Here is a 16061-nt window from a genome sequence, read left to right on the forward strand (position 1 = left end):
AGTTTCTCTATCTACTTATACATAAATATTTTTTTCTAATAAAAAACATTTGTGGTCTGCAATATGATCCAGTTTTAAGGCAAAACAAAAAAAAAAATTGCCAAAAAACTCATGAAAGAAACTTGTTTTTTTCATGATTTTTCATGCAGAGAAAAATAATCAATTTCCATTTTGTTTAAAATCATTTCACAATTTACAATTAAAATTGTTGAAATTTTTTTCCCATGTAAATTTTTACATTTTACAATTTTAAATATTTAAACTATTTTGCTTGAGAATCTATCACTTCTTGTTTAAGTTGAATTAAACGCTATTGGTCATTGTCATTTATTGAGATGTGACATCAATAGTTTTTTTCTAATGTCTATTGCCTTTAAGGCAAAATTTTGTCTAGTTTAAGTAAACTATGTCTGAGAATTGTTAATTAATGAAGTTAGTTAGTAAAAGAATAGCTACAAAAGAAAATTCTTCAGAAATTTCATTTGTTTTAAAAATATAGAAATTTTTTCACGGAAATTTTTTGTTTCTATTGGAAAGTTTTTCAAAAACATTTTAAGCATTTCTTCTGGAAAATAAAATAATCTTTCTAGCCCCCAATAACACAATGTCTAGTTATTCTTTATCTTAATGTTAAATTGACAGTTCTAATCTTTCATAAGGCTCTTTTCTACAGTCATCTCTATATAAAGGACTCATTTACAGAAGGATGTATTTATGGTATTCTCTATAGAGTAGATTCGTTCTGACTCTTTTTTTCATTTATTTTGCGAAGAGACATATTTTCTTTAGAAAATTTGTTCTACAAAGAGACTAATTTTCGATAGAAAGTATGCCTCTTAAATATATCGATTTTTTATAGAACAGTTTCTTTGCAAATAAACCAATTTTGTATAGAATATTTCCTCTGCAAAGAGACCAATTTTGTATGGAAAATATGCTCTACAAAGGTGTCAATTTTGTTTAGAAAATTTGCTCTACAAAGAGAGCGATTTTTTATAACAAAGTTGCTCTGCAAAGAGACTGATTTTCTATAGAAAATTTTCTTTGCAAACTGTTTTTTTGTGACAGTTTTTTATAGAAAATTTTGCTTTGTAAAGGGACTGATTTTCTATAGAAAATTTGCTCTATAAAGAGATTGATTTCTTATCGAAAATTTGCCAATTTTCTATAGAAAAGTTGCTCTGCAAAGAGACTGATTTTCTATACAAAATTTTTTCTGTAAGAAGACTAATTTTCCAAGAATATTTGCTCTGTAAAGAAAATTTTCTCTGCAAAGAAACAAATTTTGTATAGAAAATTTTGCTCTACAAATATTTTTATTTTCTATAGAAAAGTGTCTCTGCAAAGAGAGTGATTTTTCGCAGAAAATTTCTATAGAAAGAAAATTTGCTCTACAAAGAGACGCATTTTCTATGGAAAATTTTGCTCTGTAAAGAGACGCATTTTCTATGGAAAATTTTGCTCTGCAAAGATTCCAATTTTCTACCCAAAATTTGCTCTACAAAGAGACCGATTTTCTATATAAAATTTGCTCTACAAAGAGACAGATTTTCTATTGGAATCTACTATGGAAAATTTCCCCCAAAAAGAGCTTTAATATTCTTTAAGAAAAATTTCCTACAAAGAGATTGATTGCCTATGGAAGAGTGTTTCCTTTTTTAAAGAAAAGTACATTCCTTTTCTAAAGAGGAGTGACCTGTCACATCCCCTGAAAAGTATGATCCTTTTCTGTTCAAATGTGTCCTTGTTTTTCTATAGAAAATTGTTTGGATTAAACTCTTTTCAGAAGAAAATAGATTTGAAGTTTTCATAAGAAAATTGTCCTTCTTTAAAACATTTTATATTGTCTTCGAAGCTTCCCTTTTAAAAGTGTCTGTTTTCTTTGTATTCCACAATAAAGTTTGTTTCTTAAGTCTTTTGTTTTTTTCGCTATAATGTTAAAGTTTCAAGTTTTTTTGTAATTAAATTAAAAAATCTTTAAATATTTTATCTGGTTATTGAAAAATATCTTTCTGTATTATAGAAAAAGGATGTTTTTAGAGATATTAGCTTTCTTTTTCTATAGAAAAATGTGTGACTTATTTGCAGAAAAGTGTATTTTATAAAAACTTTTGTTCTTAGAAACTTTTCCATAGAAAATGTTCTTCATTAAAGTTTTTGGCATAGAAAATTGTTTTTATTAAACTCTTTTCCATAGAAAATTATCTTAGAATTCTTCTACAGAATTTGCGTTAAGTCTTTTCTATGGAAAATTATCTTTATTAGAACATTTTCAAAGGAAAATGATCTTCCTATTTTCCAAAATTGTATTTATTATATTCTTTTTCTTAGAAAATTTTTATCCTTGGACTGTTTTCTATAGGGAATAGTCTTTATTATACTGTTTTCAATAGAGTTTTGTCTACTTTTACGCCCTTTTATTGTCGTCCAAAGACAACTTTACCAATTTGGTTTTTAATTTTATGTTCCTCAACAAAGTTTGTTGCTTAAGTCTTTTGTTTTGTCATCACAATGTAAAACAAATAAAAACTTTAGTCTTTTTTTGTAATTAAATTACAAAATCTCTAAATGAAAAACCAGTTTTCTAATGAAATTTTATTAATGCTGCTGTTTTCTTAACAGTTTTACAACCAAAAAGGTGCCAAAGAAAGCTTTTTTTAAACCGCCTTTGGATTTTTCTTAAAACCAAAAAGTGAAATGTTTAAATTAAAAGTAACCAAAACTTTTAAAAATATTATTATAAAATAAAGAGTTAAAAAAACTAGTTATAAAACTAAAATTTATAGCACATACTTTTTGTAATATAAACGAATAAAAATCATTAGACTTCTAACACTTATGATTAAATAGGCGCTAAATGTAGTTTTAACAAAAGGTTTAAGTACTTTTGTATTGTAGTTTTCATAAAATATATAAGTAAGAGAAATAAAAGAAATTGTAAAAAATATACAGCTGGCTTTAGATATAAAATAATGTTTAATAAAAAGAATTAGATAAAAACATATAACAAAAAACCAAACATAGATTAGAAGTAACCAAAAACCAAGATTTGTTTGAAAATAAAAAAAACTTAAACAAGAAAAACCACAAAAATACAGAAAGAAAAAAAAAAAGAAACTAACAGTGGAGTCTGTGTCTATAACAAACTACCCAAACATGACCTGAAACATTGAACAAAATTGTTATTAGAAAAAAACCTCTATAGACCAACAACCAACAAACATTTGATTTCAGTTCAAGCTTTAAAAATTTCAAATCAAAATATCTAAAAAAAAACACAAAACCTTCTTTGTTGAAAAAAAGCGTTAACGTTTAAAAAACCTCCAAAAAAAAAAAGAAACACAAAAAGTAACAGAAAACAAAAAGAGTTAAAAGGAAATTAGCAAAAAAAACCTGGTTAAAACAAAAACAATGATTTTTTAACCAATTTCGATGGCTGGCTTTCTGTCTAACTTCATGTCTTATAATCTGGCAATTACAATTTCCAACAAAGTCCGACTTTAAGCCTTTCAAACAACACATTCAGCTGGCTAGAAGACTAAAAGACAATTCATACTGTTAGCAAAACTACAATTTCTGTTTGTGGCTTAAGTCTGCTGCGCAAACACAACACACGATTTCCAGTTGCCTGTAGTTGTATATTGAAACCAGTTTCTTGTGCTGTATCTCTGAGGGGCCACCAAAGCAGTCGGTGTAGTTTAGTCTCTTTTTTTCCAGCATTTTCTGTACAAGATCTTTTTTTAGGTCTTACTTGTTGATTTGTCATACTCTTGAGTTTCTTTAGAAAAATGTTAATGCATACGTGCCCATTCGAACACACAATACTGCCACATTGTTTGAGTGTATTGGTTAAACCAACATGGCCGCCTTATTTTGTTAAGACAACAATACAAACCTGTTTGAGTTGGGCTTGAGTAGAGTTGTATTTGTAATGAAATCCAATTAAAAAAGAAATTTATATTCCAAAGATCACCAACAACCAGCTTCTACACAATCCAAATTTTATAAATCCACTTATTTTCTACTTACAATCCAAGAACCACAAACTAAAATATAAAATACACTAAATCCAAATAACTTCCAAAAAACTTCCACTACACAATCCCTAATACATTTAAATTTCTTCTTTTTAAATGATCTTAGTTTAGTGATCTTAGTTTCTTTTTTATAAAATTTATTCCTTTTTAATTATTTTTTTTTTTTTAATTCTTTTCTTTTAGGTCTTATGGCATTTGGATGCTTTTCGTCGTTCATTCCGTTCTTTGAATCAACATGTTTGCAGTGGACAAGATTGTATATTTTGTGCCTTAAAGGTAAGTGTCTTTGCTACGTTTTTTTAACATCCACAAACTCAATGATCTTTCTGCAGCCTATAGTAGGCAATCGATTTTTCTTGATTTAAATAAATTCTAAGAAATTCTATTGTCTACTTTTATGCTCAAGTACAAGATCTTTGTGAAATTATAAAGATTTTTTTTTAACAAAATGCATTGTCAAATAAATATAAAGTGGAATTTAAATTCAAGAAACTAAATATGGTGCAGAGTTAAAGATCCATAGCAGGCAACAGTTTTTTTTATTATTATTTAACAAAAATCTCAAAAAACAAAACTTTAAACAAAACTTAAAAAAATTTTTAAGAAAAAAAATAAAAATCTCTACATAACACATTTTTATCAAATAGTTATCTTCTTCGACTCTTCTATGTTCAACAGAAAAGTATCTCTTATTTCTGTAAAATTATTCGCTTTACAAATTTTTTTCTATAAAAATTAGTATAAAAATTATTATATTCTGTGAAAAAATGATTTTCTTTATATGCTTACCCTTCTCTTGACTTTTACATACTTGATTTTGATTTTTCTTTAGCTATTTTTTCTACAGAAAAATTTGTTCTTTTGACTCTATAGAAAAGTAACTTTTCTGGACTCTTTTCTATAGAAACTCTTTTCTTTAGAAAAGTGTCTTCTTAGACCCTTTTTTTAAGGAAAAGTGTATTCCTTAGACTCTTTTCAAAAAGTGTCTTCTTTAGACTCTTCTATAGAAAAGTGTCTTCTTTATACTCTTTTCTATAGAAAAGTATCTTCTTTAGACTCTTTTCTATAGAAAAGTGTCTTCTTTAGACTCCTTTCTATAGAAAAGTGTCTTCTTTAGACTCCTTTCTATAGAAAAGTGTCTTGTTAAGACTTTTTTCTATAGAAAAATGTCTTCTTTAGACTTTTTTCTATAGAAAGGTTTCTTCTTTAGAGTTTTTCTATTGAAAAGTGTCTTCTTAGACTATTTTCCATAAAAAATTATATTTTCGACTCTTCTCTACAGATAAGTGTCTTTCTTAGACTTTTCTTTAGAAAAATATCTCCTATTTTAATAGCGTTTGTCCTTTGGGTCAAAAGAAGGGTACGTGCCGAAATTCATTAAATGATCTTAAAAATTGTGACTTGTAGAGTGGACACACAGACGGACGGACAGACAGATGGGCGGACAGACAGACGATAGGACGAACATATCTATCAATCAATCTAATCAACTCAGAAAGTAATTCTGAGCCGATTGTTAAACTTTAAGGACTAATATTTGTGGATGTTACAAACATCACCACAAACGCACTATAGTGAGGAGGGTCTATAGTGGTATAGGGTATAAAAAGGCGTTACAACTGTTAAAAAATTTTCAAAATTATATTTAAACTTTTAAGAAATTCTCACCATTTGTTACAAAATTTTATGGTAAAAAACATTTCCTTTGACTTTTTTTAATTTTCCCTAAATTTTGTCGTTTTATCAATGATTTCCCAAAAGTCATTCAAAATTTTTTTTTTTATGTAAAATCATTTATTAAAATCCAAAATGTAATTACCCTTAATATCTAGTTAGCACTTAATTTATTTCAAATTTTTGTTAATAATCAAAATGTCACTATAATTTTACCCTTATTTTTCGAAAAAAAAAAAACTTTCAAACATTAATCAAATTTAACTAAACCCAGTAATTATATGGTTTTCAAATAATTATTGCGTTAAACTAAACATTTGTTTTATTTGCTTTGACTACATTGTCTAAGTACAATCACTAAGCATTATACAGGTAAATTTTAATTTAAATAATTATTATTTAAATATTTTGAAAATATATCCTTTTCGGAAGAAAACTATAAAATTTTGAAAATTTTTAAAGGAAAAACACCTTAAAAATTTGTATTAAAATTCGGGGAAATTTTTGTAGTGGTGGTGTTTAAGTGTTAGCTGTATGAATTGTTATAATTGTTGTAGTAACGGTATTTTAACGGTTTGTGTGGGCGGAAATGTAATTGTTGTTGTTGTTAAGCATTAAGGATGTGTGTGAATGAAGATAAGTTTTATGTCTATTTATGTGTGAAAAACGCGTGAAAATTTACATTAATATTGAGGGAAAATTTTATGTGTTTTTTCTAGGAATTATGTGGGAAGTTATAGGGAAATGATAAAATTTAACTAAAAATCTATTTTAACTAAGAATTTAGTTAACAGCAGCTTTATTTAGCTTCGAGTTTAGTCACATTTATTTTTAGTTATTCTAACTGTTATTTTTAATTAATCGCTTTTAGTGAAAATAAAACAATAAATTTATATTTACTTTAGTGTTGTTGTGTTTAATTTTATATGTATTCATTGCTAAAATTCTTCTTCTTCTCAAAATATATATAAAGTTTGTTGCCTAACTCTTTTGTTTATATTAAATACACCGTTTGTTTTGCATTGTGCTAACCGGTTCTCTTTTTTCATTTCTTAAAGGTTAAATAAAAATCAATTAAATTATATTGTAGTATATTTTTTACAAAAAAAAAAACTAAACTAAACTGAAGATGATCAAACAACAACCCTAAGTCAAACAAGTCAAACAATTATAAAACGTGACTAAAAATTTTAGCTGAAATAAAACAAAAACAATCTTTAAAAAACCCCATTTCGTATTTTTATATTAATAGAAACTATCAATAATATAAGCAAAAAAAAACTAACAGACATAAATTTTACTTTTCATACAAATCCGCCATATGACAGAAAAACAAAAGACTTAAACAACAAACTTCTAGGGCCTAAAAAAAATCCCATAAAATCAACCATTTATATCAAGAAAATAAAAATCACAAATAAACACACATGTCCATCTTAAACTGAGTAATACAAAAAAATCCCTATTTATTTCTTTACTCTAATGTTCACATTTAACAAGTTGGGTGTGGGAAATCTTGTAAAATTAAAACACATTCAAACGCACAACAATATAATAAACAATTAAAATTTTTTGAAAAAAATCTAAAACACGCACATGTTTTTGTAAATTTTACTAAAAGATTCAATAGTCGTAAAGGAAAAAAAAACACTCTCTGTCTATTACTCACCTGAAGTACTTTAAGTCCATATGTTAACAAGTTGCAATGTGAAAATTACCTGGCAAACATACACACACATACATGTGTAAAGTTTTAAGGGATAGGAAAATTATGGCTTTTTCTTTAGTTTCATGTAATAATCACGCACTTTTTTTGCTGTAGTTTTTAATTGTTTTGTACTGTAGTTGTTGTAAAATTAAATAAGTTGTTGTTTTCTAATGTTTTGCTAACATTTTTGAAATTTATAAACATTTTAGTTATTTTTCTTGAAACATTTAATATAAGGGGGAAAAGGGGGAATTTTAATTGTGAGAACATTTCTTATTTTCTTTAAAACATGTCAAGTCTTTGGTTTATAGTCGATAGTCTATCATCTAGTCTATAGTCTAGTCAATGGTCAAGTCCACTGTATAGTCTCGTCTATACTATAATCTAGTATATAGTCTAGCTCATAGTCTAGTCTATAGTCTAGTCTATAGTCTAGTCAATAGTCTAGTCAATAGTCTCGTCTATAGTCTAGTATATAGTCTAGTTTATAGTCTAGTCTATAGTATAGTCTATGGTATAATCTATAGTCTAGTCTATAGTCTAGTCTATAGTCTAGTCTATAGTCTAGTCTATAGTCTAGTCTATAGTCTAGTCTATAGTCTAGTCTATAGTCTAGTCTATAGTCTAGTCTATAGTCTAGTCTATAGTCTAGTCTATAGTCTAGTCTATAGTCTAGTCTATGGTCTAGTCTATAGTCTAGTCTATAGTCTAGTCTATGGTTTAGTCTATAGTCTAGGCGATAGTCTAATCTATAGTCTAATCTATAGTCTAGTCTGTAGTCTAAGTAATTCTATTCTAGTAATTTTATTTTGCCTAATATAATCTATACTACAGTTTAGTTTTTAGTATAAAAAGAAAAACTTTAAGACCTTAGTTCTTCAACTATAAATCCCGTCATTACTTAGCTTTAAACTGCATTATCACCTTCGAACATCATTACGAACATTGTTGGATCCTCAACTAAACAAAAAGACTTGAAATTTAAATATAAAGCAGGCAACACGAACGTAAAAAAAAAACAAAACACCATAATCATGATCTCTTTAAACCAGCAACATGATGCCTGGAAGTTTTTTGTCAGCTGCAGTCAGCAGCAGTTTAAAGTTAGAGTCAACTTAACCATATACACAAAAAAAGTATGACTTATAAAAGAAACCAGCAGAACCACAACCACTACTCTGAAGACGACGACAAAGAATCCGATGACTTTAATGGACTAGCGAGACTGTACTTTAAGTTTTTTTTCTTCTTTTTCGTCTTTAATACCAAACTTGAAGCGGACCAAGTTTGTAAGTGAAACAATGACGACACGAATATGGAGGTAAAAAGTAAAATAAATAAAAAAAAACAAAACAAACTACAAGATAAGAAATGAAAAAAGTAAACAAACAAACAAATAAGAGTTAACAATAATACATGTATACTACAAAAATGTAAAGAGAAGTTATAGGATGTTTTACAGTTAAATAAAAGAGTTAAAATCAGGGAGGGAAAATATATATGTCTTGAAAAAGTACTAAAAGCTAATTTAAGTACTAAATTTTGTTTGTGTTCGAAGGTAAACAAAGTATATAGTAGCAACGAATCATTAAAAAAACTTCATTTTAGACTACAGTTTAACTATAGTTTAGGCAATAGTCCAGACTATAGTTTAGACAATAGTCGAGACTATAGTATAGACAATAGTCGAGGCTATAGTTTAGACAATAGTCGGGACTATAGTTTAGACAAAAGTCGAGACTATAGTTTAGACAATGGTCGAGAATATAGTTTAGACTATAGTCTAGTCTATAGTTTATACTGTTGTGTAGACTTTAGTTTAAACTATAGTTTACACTATTGCTTAGACTATAGTTTAGACTTTAATTTAGAATATAGTTAAGGCCATAGAGCTTATAGTTTAGACTATAGGTTAGTCTATAATTTAGACTATAGTTCTGACTATAGTTAATGTATATAAGTAGTTTTGTCTATAGTTTAGACTACAATTTGGATATAATTTAGACTATAGTTTAGTCTATAGTCAGACACCGGTTTTGTATTTAGTTAAGACTGTAGTGTAGACCATAGAGTATACCGTTAAGACTATAGTTTAGTGTATGGATTAGTCTATAGTTTAGAGTTTACTCTATAGTTTAGTCTATAGTTAGGTTTTAATTTAGACTAAAGTTCAGGCTATAGTTTATACTATAGTTCATATTTATAAGTAGTTTTGTCTATAGTTTAGAGAAAAATTTCGATGTAATTTCAACTAAAGGTTAGACTATAGTTGTATCTGTTATTTAGACTATAGTTTAGTCTACAGTTAAGTCTATAGTTTAGCCTATAGTTTAGCTATAATTTAGACAATATAAATTATAGTTTATACTATAGTCTATAGTTTATACTATAGTCAATAGTTTATACTATAGTCTATAGTTTAAACTATAGTTAACACTAAATATTAGACTTTAGCTTAGAACATAATTAAGTCTATAGTTGAGTGTTTAGTAGACTATAGTTTGGCTATTATTTTGACTATAGTTTAGTCTTTAGTTTTGTCTTTAGTTTAGTCTTTAGTTTAGACTGTAGTTTTCCTAAAGTTTAGATTATAATATTAAATACCTTCTAGTGTATTCCCTTCTCTATACTGTGCAATTTACCATCTCCGCAACAATTTGTGCGGCATAGAGGAAAACTTAAGAGCAGTAGAAAAGTAGTTAAAATCTGGCTTTATACTTTAATTCTTTCTATTTCTTAAACCTTAAAGAAAAATTTTCCGGTAACTAAAAATAGTCATAGAGAAAAAAATCAACTTTTTTATCCAACAAAATGGAAATGAAAATAAAGCTGAGCAAAAAAAAAAAATATCAAGAAAAAACCATGTATGGTTTTGTAGTAATTTCCATGACCATTTCTTTCACTTTAACACTTCCTCCACATAAAACATACACAACCCACTATAATAACAATAAAACTTCAGAAAAAAACACCATAATAATCATTATACAACTTAATGATCATTAAACAATAAAAACGTTACTTTTTTTAAAAAACAACAAACTCTATTTATAGCTAAGGGCTTTTAAAAAGTTGCCAACCTTTATGGTGTTAATTTTTTTCTTTCTTTTTTTGTAGTTTTTCTACAGATGATGTTTAAGTTGTTGTAGTTTCCCAAACTTATCATAGAATAAATTAAAATAAAATTTAAAATATTATTAATAACATGTCTTAAGACAGCAACTTATTTTCTGCTAAAGTTCTAGTTCTAGTTGTTAGTTTCTCTAAAACACTTTGTTCTAAGTGTCAGCTGTGTTTGTGACGTTTCGTTCTTAATTTTAATTAAAATATAAAGAAAAAAAACTAGAAAAAAGTCCAAATTAATAAAACTAAAAATTATGTATCTTTTGTTTTCTTAGAGTTTTTTTGTGTTATATGTGTGAGAATCTCCCACGCTTATTGTTATTCTGTAAAGTGAACTTTATAAGTTTCTTTCTTATTTATTTCGATTTTTTTCTGTAGTGGAACTATACGGTGCATGAGTTTTAATTGTTTGTTGCAGTTGCATGTATGTTGATTGTTTTTATAGAATCTTTAAGAAACAAAATCACTGGTGCAAATAATAGTTTAGTTTTGGTAACAAGAAGTTTGTAATAAAAATAAGAACGTATGCTTAAAATTATTACCTTAAAGTTTTTTAAGAAATTTATAAGAAAAAAAAAACAACAAACAAATTGTTAAAGGTGTTTATTTGCTTTTTTTTTAATTTTAGTTAAAGTTTGGGAAGGGAAATAGAAATTTTAAGGTTTTTAAAAGATTGCTGCGAATTTTCTTGATAATTCATCTTTTTAGCATTGACTTTATTTTTGGACTGGAAGTGGTGGGTGGATGGTAAACACGGGAATGATAATTCAGTTCTAGTTCAGTTTTAGATCAGTTTTAGTTCAGTTCTAGTTCAGTTGTAGTTCAGTTCTAGTTCAGTTCTAGTTCAGTTCTAGTTCAGTTCTAGTTCAGTTCTAGTTCAGTTCTAGTTCAGTTCTAGTTCAGTTCTAGTTCAGTTCTAGTTCAGTTCTAGTTCAGTTCTAGTTCAGTTCTAGTTCAGTTCTAGTTCAGTTCTAGTTCAGTTCTAGTTCAGTTCTAGTTCAGTTCTAGTTCAGTTCTAGTTCAGTTCTAGTTAAGTTCTTGTTTAGTTCTAGTTCAGTTCTGGTTCAGTTCCAGTTCAGTTCTAGTTCAGTTCTAGTTCAGTTCTAGTTCAGTTCTAGGTCAGTTCTAGTTCATTTCTATTTCAGTTCTAGTTCATTTCTATTTCTATTTCAGTTCTAGTTCAGTTCTAGTTTAGTTCTAGTTTAGTTTTAGTTTAGTTCTAGTTCAGTTCAGTTCTAGTTCAGTTCTAGTTCAGTTTTAGTTCAGTTCTAGTTCAGTTCTAGTTCAGTTCTAGTTCAGTTCTAGTTCAGTTCTAGTTCAGTTCTAGTTCAGTTCTAGTTCAGTTCTAGTTCATTTCTAGTTCTAGTTCAGTTCTAGTTTAGTTCTAGTTCAGTTCTAGTTCAGTTATAGTTCAGTTATAGTTCAGTTCTAGTTCAGTTCTAGGTCAGTTCAGTTCTATTTCAGTTCTTCTATACAAGAACGTTTCATCTAAAAAATCTTAAAGGTCATCTACAATTACATTTAAAATACTTTTAACAATTATCATTACACATAAAAATAAACTTTAATTACCATAAAAACTCTAGAAATATATTCTTAACATTTCAAGGGCTTTCTCAGCTAATATAGGAATAATATCAAATAAAATTTCATTGTCACTCTAATACTTCAGCTCACTTTCTTGTATTCCATCAATGACCATCAATTTTCTCATTTCTTGTCTAATGACATGACAGATAGTTTTCATTTCAATAAACATTACATTGTTTTTTCGATCAATGCTGCTGTTGCTGCTGATATATTGAAATTTAGACAGGTTTAAAGGTTTTTTTTTTTGTACGAAATGTACGTTTTCTTTAGAGGGTAATTAATAATGTGCGAGTTTTTCAATATTTAAAAGATTTTTGGAAATTAGACAGCCAGGTACTTAAACGATTAGCCAGCTAGCAATTTTAATGCTAGACTAGACGTCTAAATGTTTTATTTATTGTGATATTTTTTTAAATACAGAATCATCATCATTATTAGATTCTTTGAGTCTTAAGAGTCAAAGTCTTGTTAATGTTAGTGCTAATGAGTAAGGTCAATAGTCATCAGGAGATTTTTCTTTTCTTTTTTTTGAAAGAGTCTGCATATCATGAACAAAATTTTGAAAAAAATCATGAACAAAATTTTGAAAAAAAAATTATGAAAATTTTAAATGTTAATAAAATAAGTTAATTTTTAAAAAATTAAAAACTTTTTTAAAGTATCTAATAGAGAACATCATTAGCTAGCAAATTAAGCCAAAATTTTTAAAAATTATCAATATAATTTTTTGTAAACATTTTGTAAAATTTGAACTTTAATAATGTTTGAAAAAAAATCATAGTTTTTTCTAATTAATAACTAATAATTTTTTTATTTAATCTAAGATACCTAGACAAACAACACGTGTCTTCACAAGTTTTTTTTCTAAGTGTTTAGCATTATTTTTTCAATAAAATCGTGAGAAAGAAAATAATAATTTACATGTAAAATCTAACAAGTAAATAATAAAATCAATCAAGTTTTTAAAGTATAGAAACAAGTAAATTAAAGATAAATAGAGCAAGTAGGTACCTTTTTAGATAATTAGAATGACGGTAGATTTTTTTAAGAATATTTTGTGTAAGACATTCACCCAACAATAGCAGTCAGGTACTTAGATAGATAGACAGTGTTTGAGAAGAAGCTGGTCTAGTGGTTCGTGTTCTAATGCCCTTTTACTCGGAGTATGCAAACATTTCTTTAAGGAACAGACTGACGACTAATTGTTTATCTAGCTGGCGGTCGTCTTGGCTTGATTTTAATGTTTAAATAACTTTTTAATTTTAAATAAGTAAGAGTTTATAGTCGAACATAGCCGACCATAAGACAGCTTACAATAGTGCCTATGTAAAAAATTTGCATACATTTGTTATTTATGCAGAATATTATTGTGTTATTATGGTTTATAGTAAATTTTGACCATCAAGTCATTATCTAAAGGGGACTTTGTATGGACGATAAGGTCAAATGGAGCCAGATCATTTACACATATATTCATAAGCTTAAAAGCCTCCTTCTGAGGATACATTTCTATGGGGACTATACGAAATAATAGACCCTTTTTAACCATTTTCAATAAGCTTCATTGAGTCATAGTTTCATCAAATTATTAGCAAAATTGAAACCACAGGGGGAAAAACTCGGTAGAAAAGTACCGAAATCGATACAATCGTGTGAGCTTACCACGTGAGACAACGGATTTGTAACAACATTTGAAATATAACCCAGTTATTATTTTGACAACCACGGTCGTAATTTTAACAACGTATCGTTGTCTTTGCAACAATGTATTTTTGTAATTTTGATTAAGCTTAACATCATTTCAGCGATGTATCGCTTGTGATTTCAACAACGAGTCGTTGTTATTTCGACTTCGCAACATTCTTTTTTAACAGCATAGCGTTTGTCACTTTGGTAACACATTTTGTTATATTTTTGTCGTTGATTTAATGATTTCTGTTCATACTTTGACAGCGGATGTTATTGAAAAATTTGGCGTGTATAATTTTAAAACATGGACATACAGACAGAAATACGGACAGACTGACAGACAGACAGACAGACAGACAGACAGACAAACAAACGGACGGACAGGCAAACAGGCAGACAAACAAACAAACAGACGGACGGACGGAAGGACGGACTTAGAAAGTGATTCTGAGCCGATTGGTATATTTTAAGGTGAATTTAGTATCAATATTCTTATGTGTTACAAACATCAATACAAACACATAAACCCTCCCACAAACAGACAAACAGACAGACAAACAGACAGACAGACAGACAAACAGACAAACAGACAGACAGACAGACAAACAGACAGACAGAAAGACAGGCGGACGGACGGAAGGACGGACTTAGAAAGTGATTCTGAGCCAATTGGTATATTTTAAGGTGGGTTTAGTATCAATATTCTTATATGTTATAAACATCAATACAAACACATAAACCCTCCCACAAACAGACAAACAGACAGACAAACAAACAGTCGGACGGTAGGACGGACTTAGAAAGTTATTCTGAGCCGATTGGTATATTTTAAGGTGAGTTTAGTATAAAATATTCTTATGTGTTACAAACATCAATACAAACGCATAAACGCTCCCACAATAAAGGTGTAGGGTATAAAAATCTAAAAAATTTAACCGTTTTTTTACAAAATAAATTTCTGTACAATATTTTTTAAGATCTTGCATATTTGAAAACGACTTGCTCTAGTTTTTTATATTTTTAAAAAATTGTCTTATTTATTTAAATTTATTTTTATTTATTTTTTTATAGTTTTTGTAAGAAATGCAAATAAGAGATAATCTTTCTTTTAAAACTAACAGGGTTTGGTTTAATAAGTTTTACAGTTTAACATTAATTTTGTTTGTTTTTAAATTGTTATTTTGAATTTTATTATCTTTTCAAAATATTAAATAAATATAGAATAATTTCTTAATAAAAACCGCTATCTCTAGAACTAAAAGAAAACAAACAAGATAAAGTAATTATTACACAATTTGTACTCATTAAAGTTTTACATAAAACAACAGAAACAAAAAAATAATAATTTTTTAAAAAAGTACTTCGAATTTGTTACATAGTTTTCTTTACGAAAACTAAGTTTCTCAAAAAAAAAACTAATTTCTAAATTTATTTCATTTTCTGACCATAAATCTTTTAAATAGCGATAAAATCGTGCCAGACGACCAACAACGACAAGTGCCAGTGCAAAACTTAAATTTTAGTTTTCTTTCCTTTTTTCTCTATATCTTCTAATTATCTTTAAGTAACTAAATGAAATTCAATTTGTTATTTATGTCTGTTAAAACATCAATATTTTTTTTGTACAATAATATTGTCTACATTATTTCAGTTATAACGTCATGAAAAATCATACACTTGATCTTAGTTGTCTTCGATTTTGGTTGTATTACGTGCTTGGAATTTAAGTTACTTAATTATCCACATAATTTATAACTTGGCACTTGTTTTGTATTGTTTTTTGTTTGTTCCTAAAACAAACATTAAACTCGGTTAAAAAAAAAACTACTAAAATTTATGTGTTTTATTTTGATTTTTTTCTAAAGAAAAAAGATTTGTATCTTAAAATGACAATTGTAGATTTTATTAGTGAGTTTTAGATATAAAATAAAAGAGACTAAGATTTGAAAACTATTAAAGAAAATCAGAAATAATTTAGACCACAGTGATGCCAAAAACTGTAAAACCAAGAATTTTCATGCTTTCTAAGAAATTTAATCAATAAAAATGGTTTTAATTATTTTAGGAAAAAGGGTCTTGAAATATAAATTTTAAATTACTTTCTAATAAAAATGCACTTTTAGCATAGTTCAATTTCTAGTTCAGTTCTAGTTCAGTTCTAGTTCAGTTCTAGTTCAGTTCTAGTTCAGTTCTAGTTCAGTTCTAGTTCAGTTCTAGTTCAGTTCTAGTTCAGTTCTAGT

The 16061-nt window shown here is 27.5% G+C and overlaps 1 protein-coding gene across 2 annotated transcripts in view; it reads left to right on the plus strand.

Annotated features, from left to right (window-relative positions):
• Positions 1-4749, plus strand: part of LOC111686324 — a 132607-nt gene extending 127858 nt beyond the window's left edge. Inside the window, exon 3 of one of the 2 annotated variants that reach the window (XM_046946213.1) lies at positions 4221-4749. In XM_046946213.1, the coding sequence (XP_046802169.1) occupies positions 4221-4340 (120 nt within the window). In that variant the 3' untranslated portion in view covers positions 4341-4749. The remainder of the gene's footprint in view (positions 1-4220) is intronic. The other variant, XM_023448683.2, reaches the window with a different exon arrangement.
• The last annotated feature ends 11312 nt before the right edge of the window (positions 4750-16061 follow it).

This window comes from Lucilia cuprina, chromosome 3, assembly GCF_022045245.1.
Source record: "Lucilia cuprina isolate Lc7/37 chromosome 3, ASM2204524v1, whole genome shotgun sequence".
In the NCBI taxonomy this organism is placed as follows: Eukaryota; Metazoa; Arthropoda; class Insecta; order Diptera; family Calliphoridae; genus Lucilia; species Lucilia cuprina.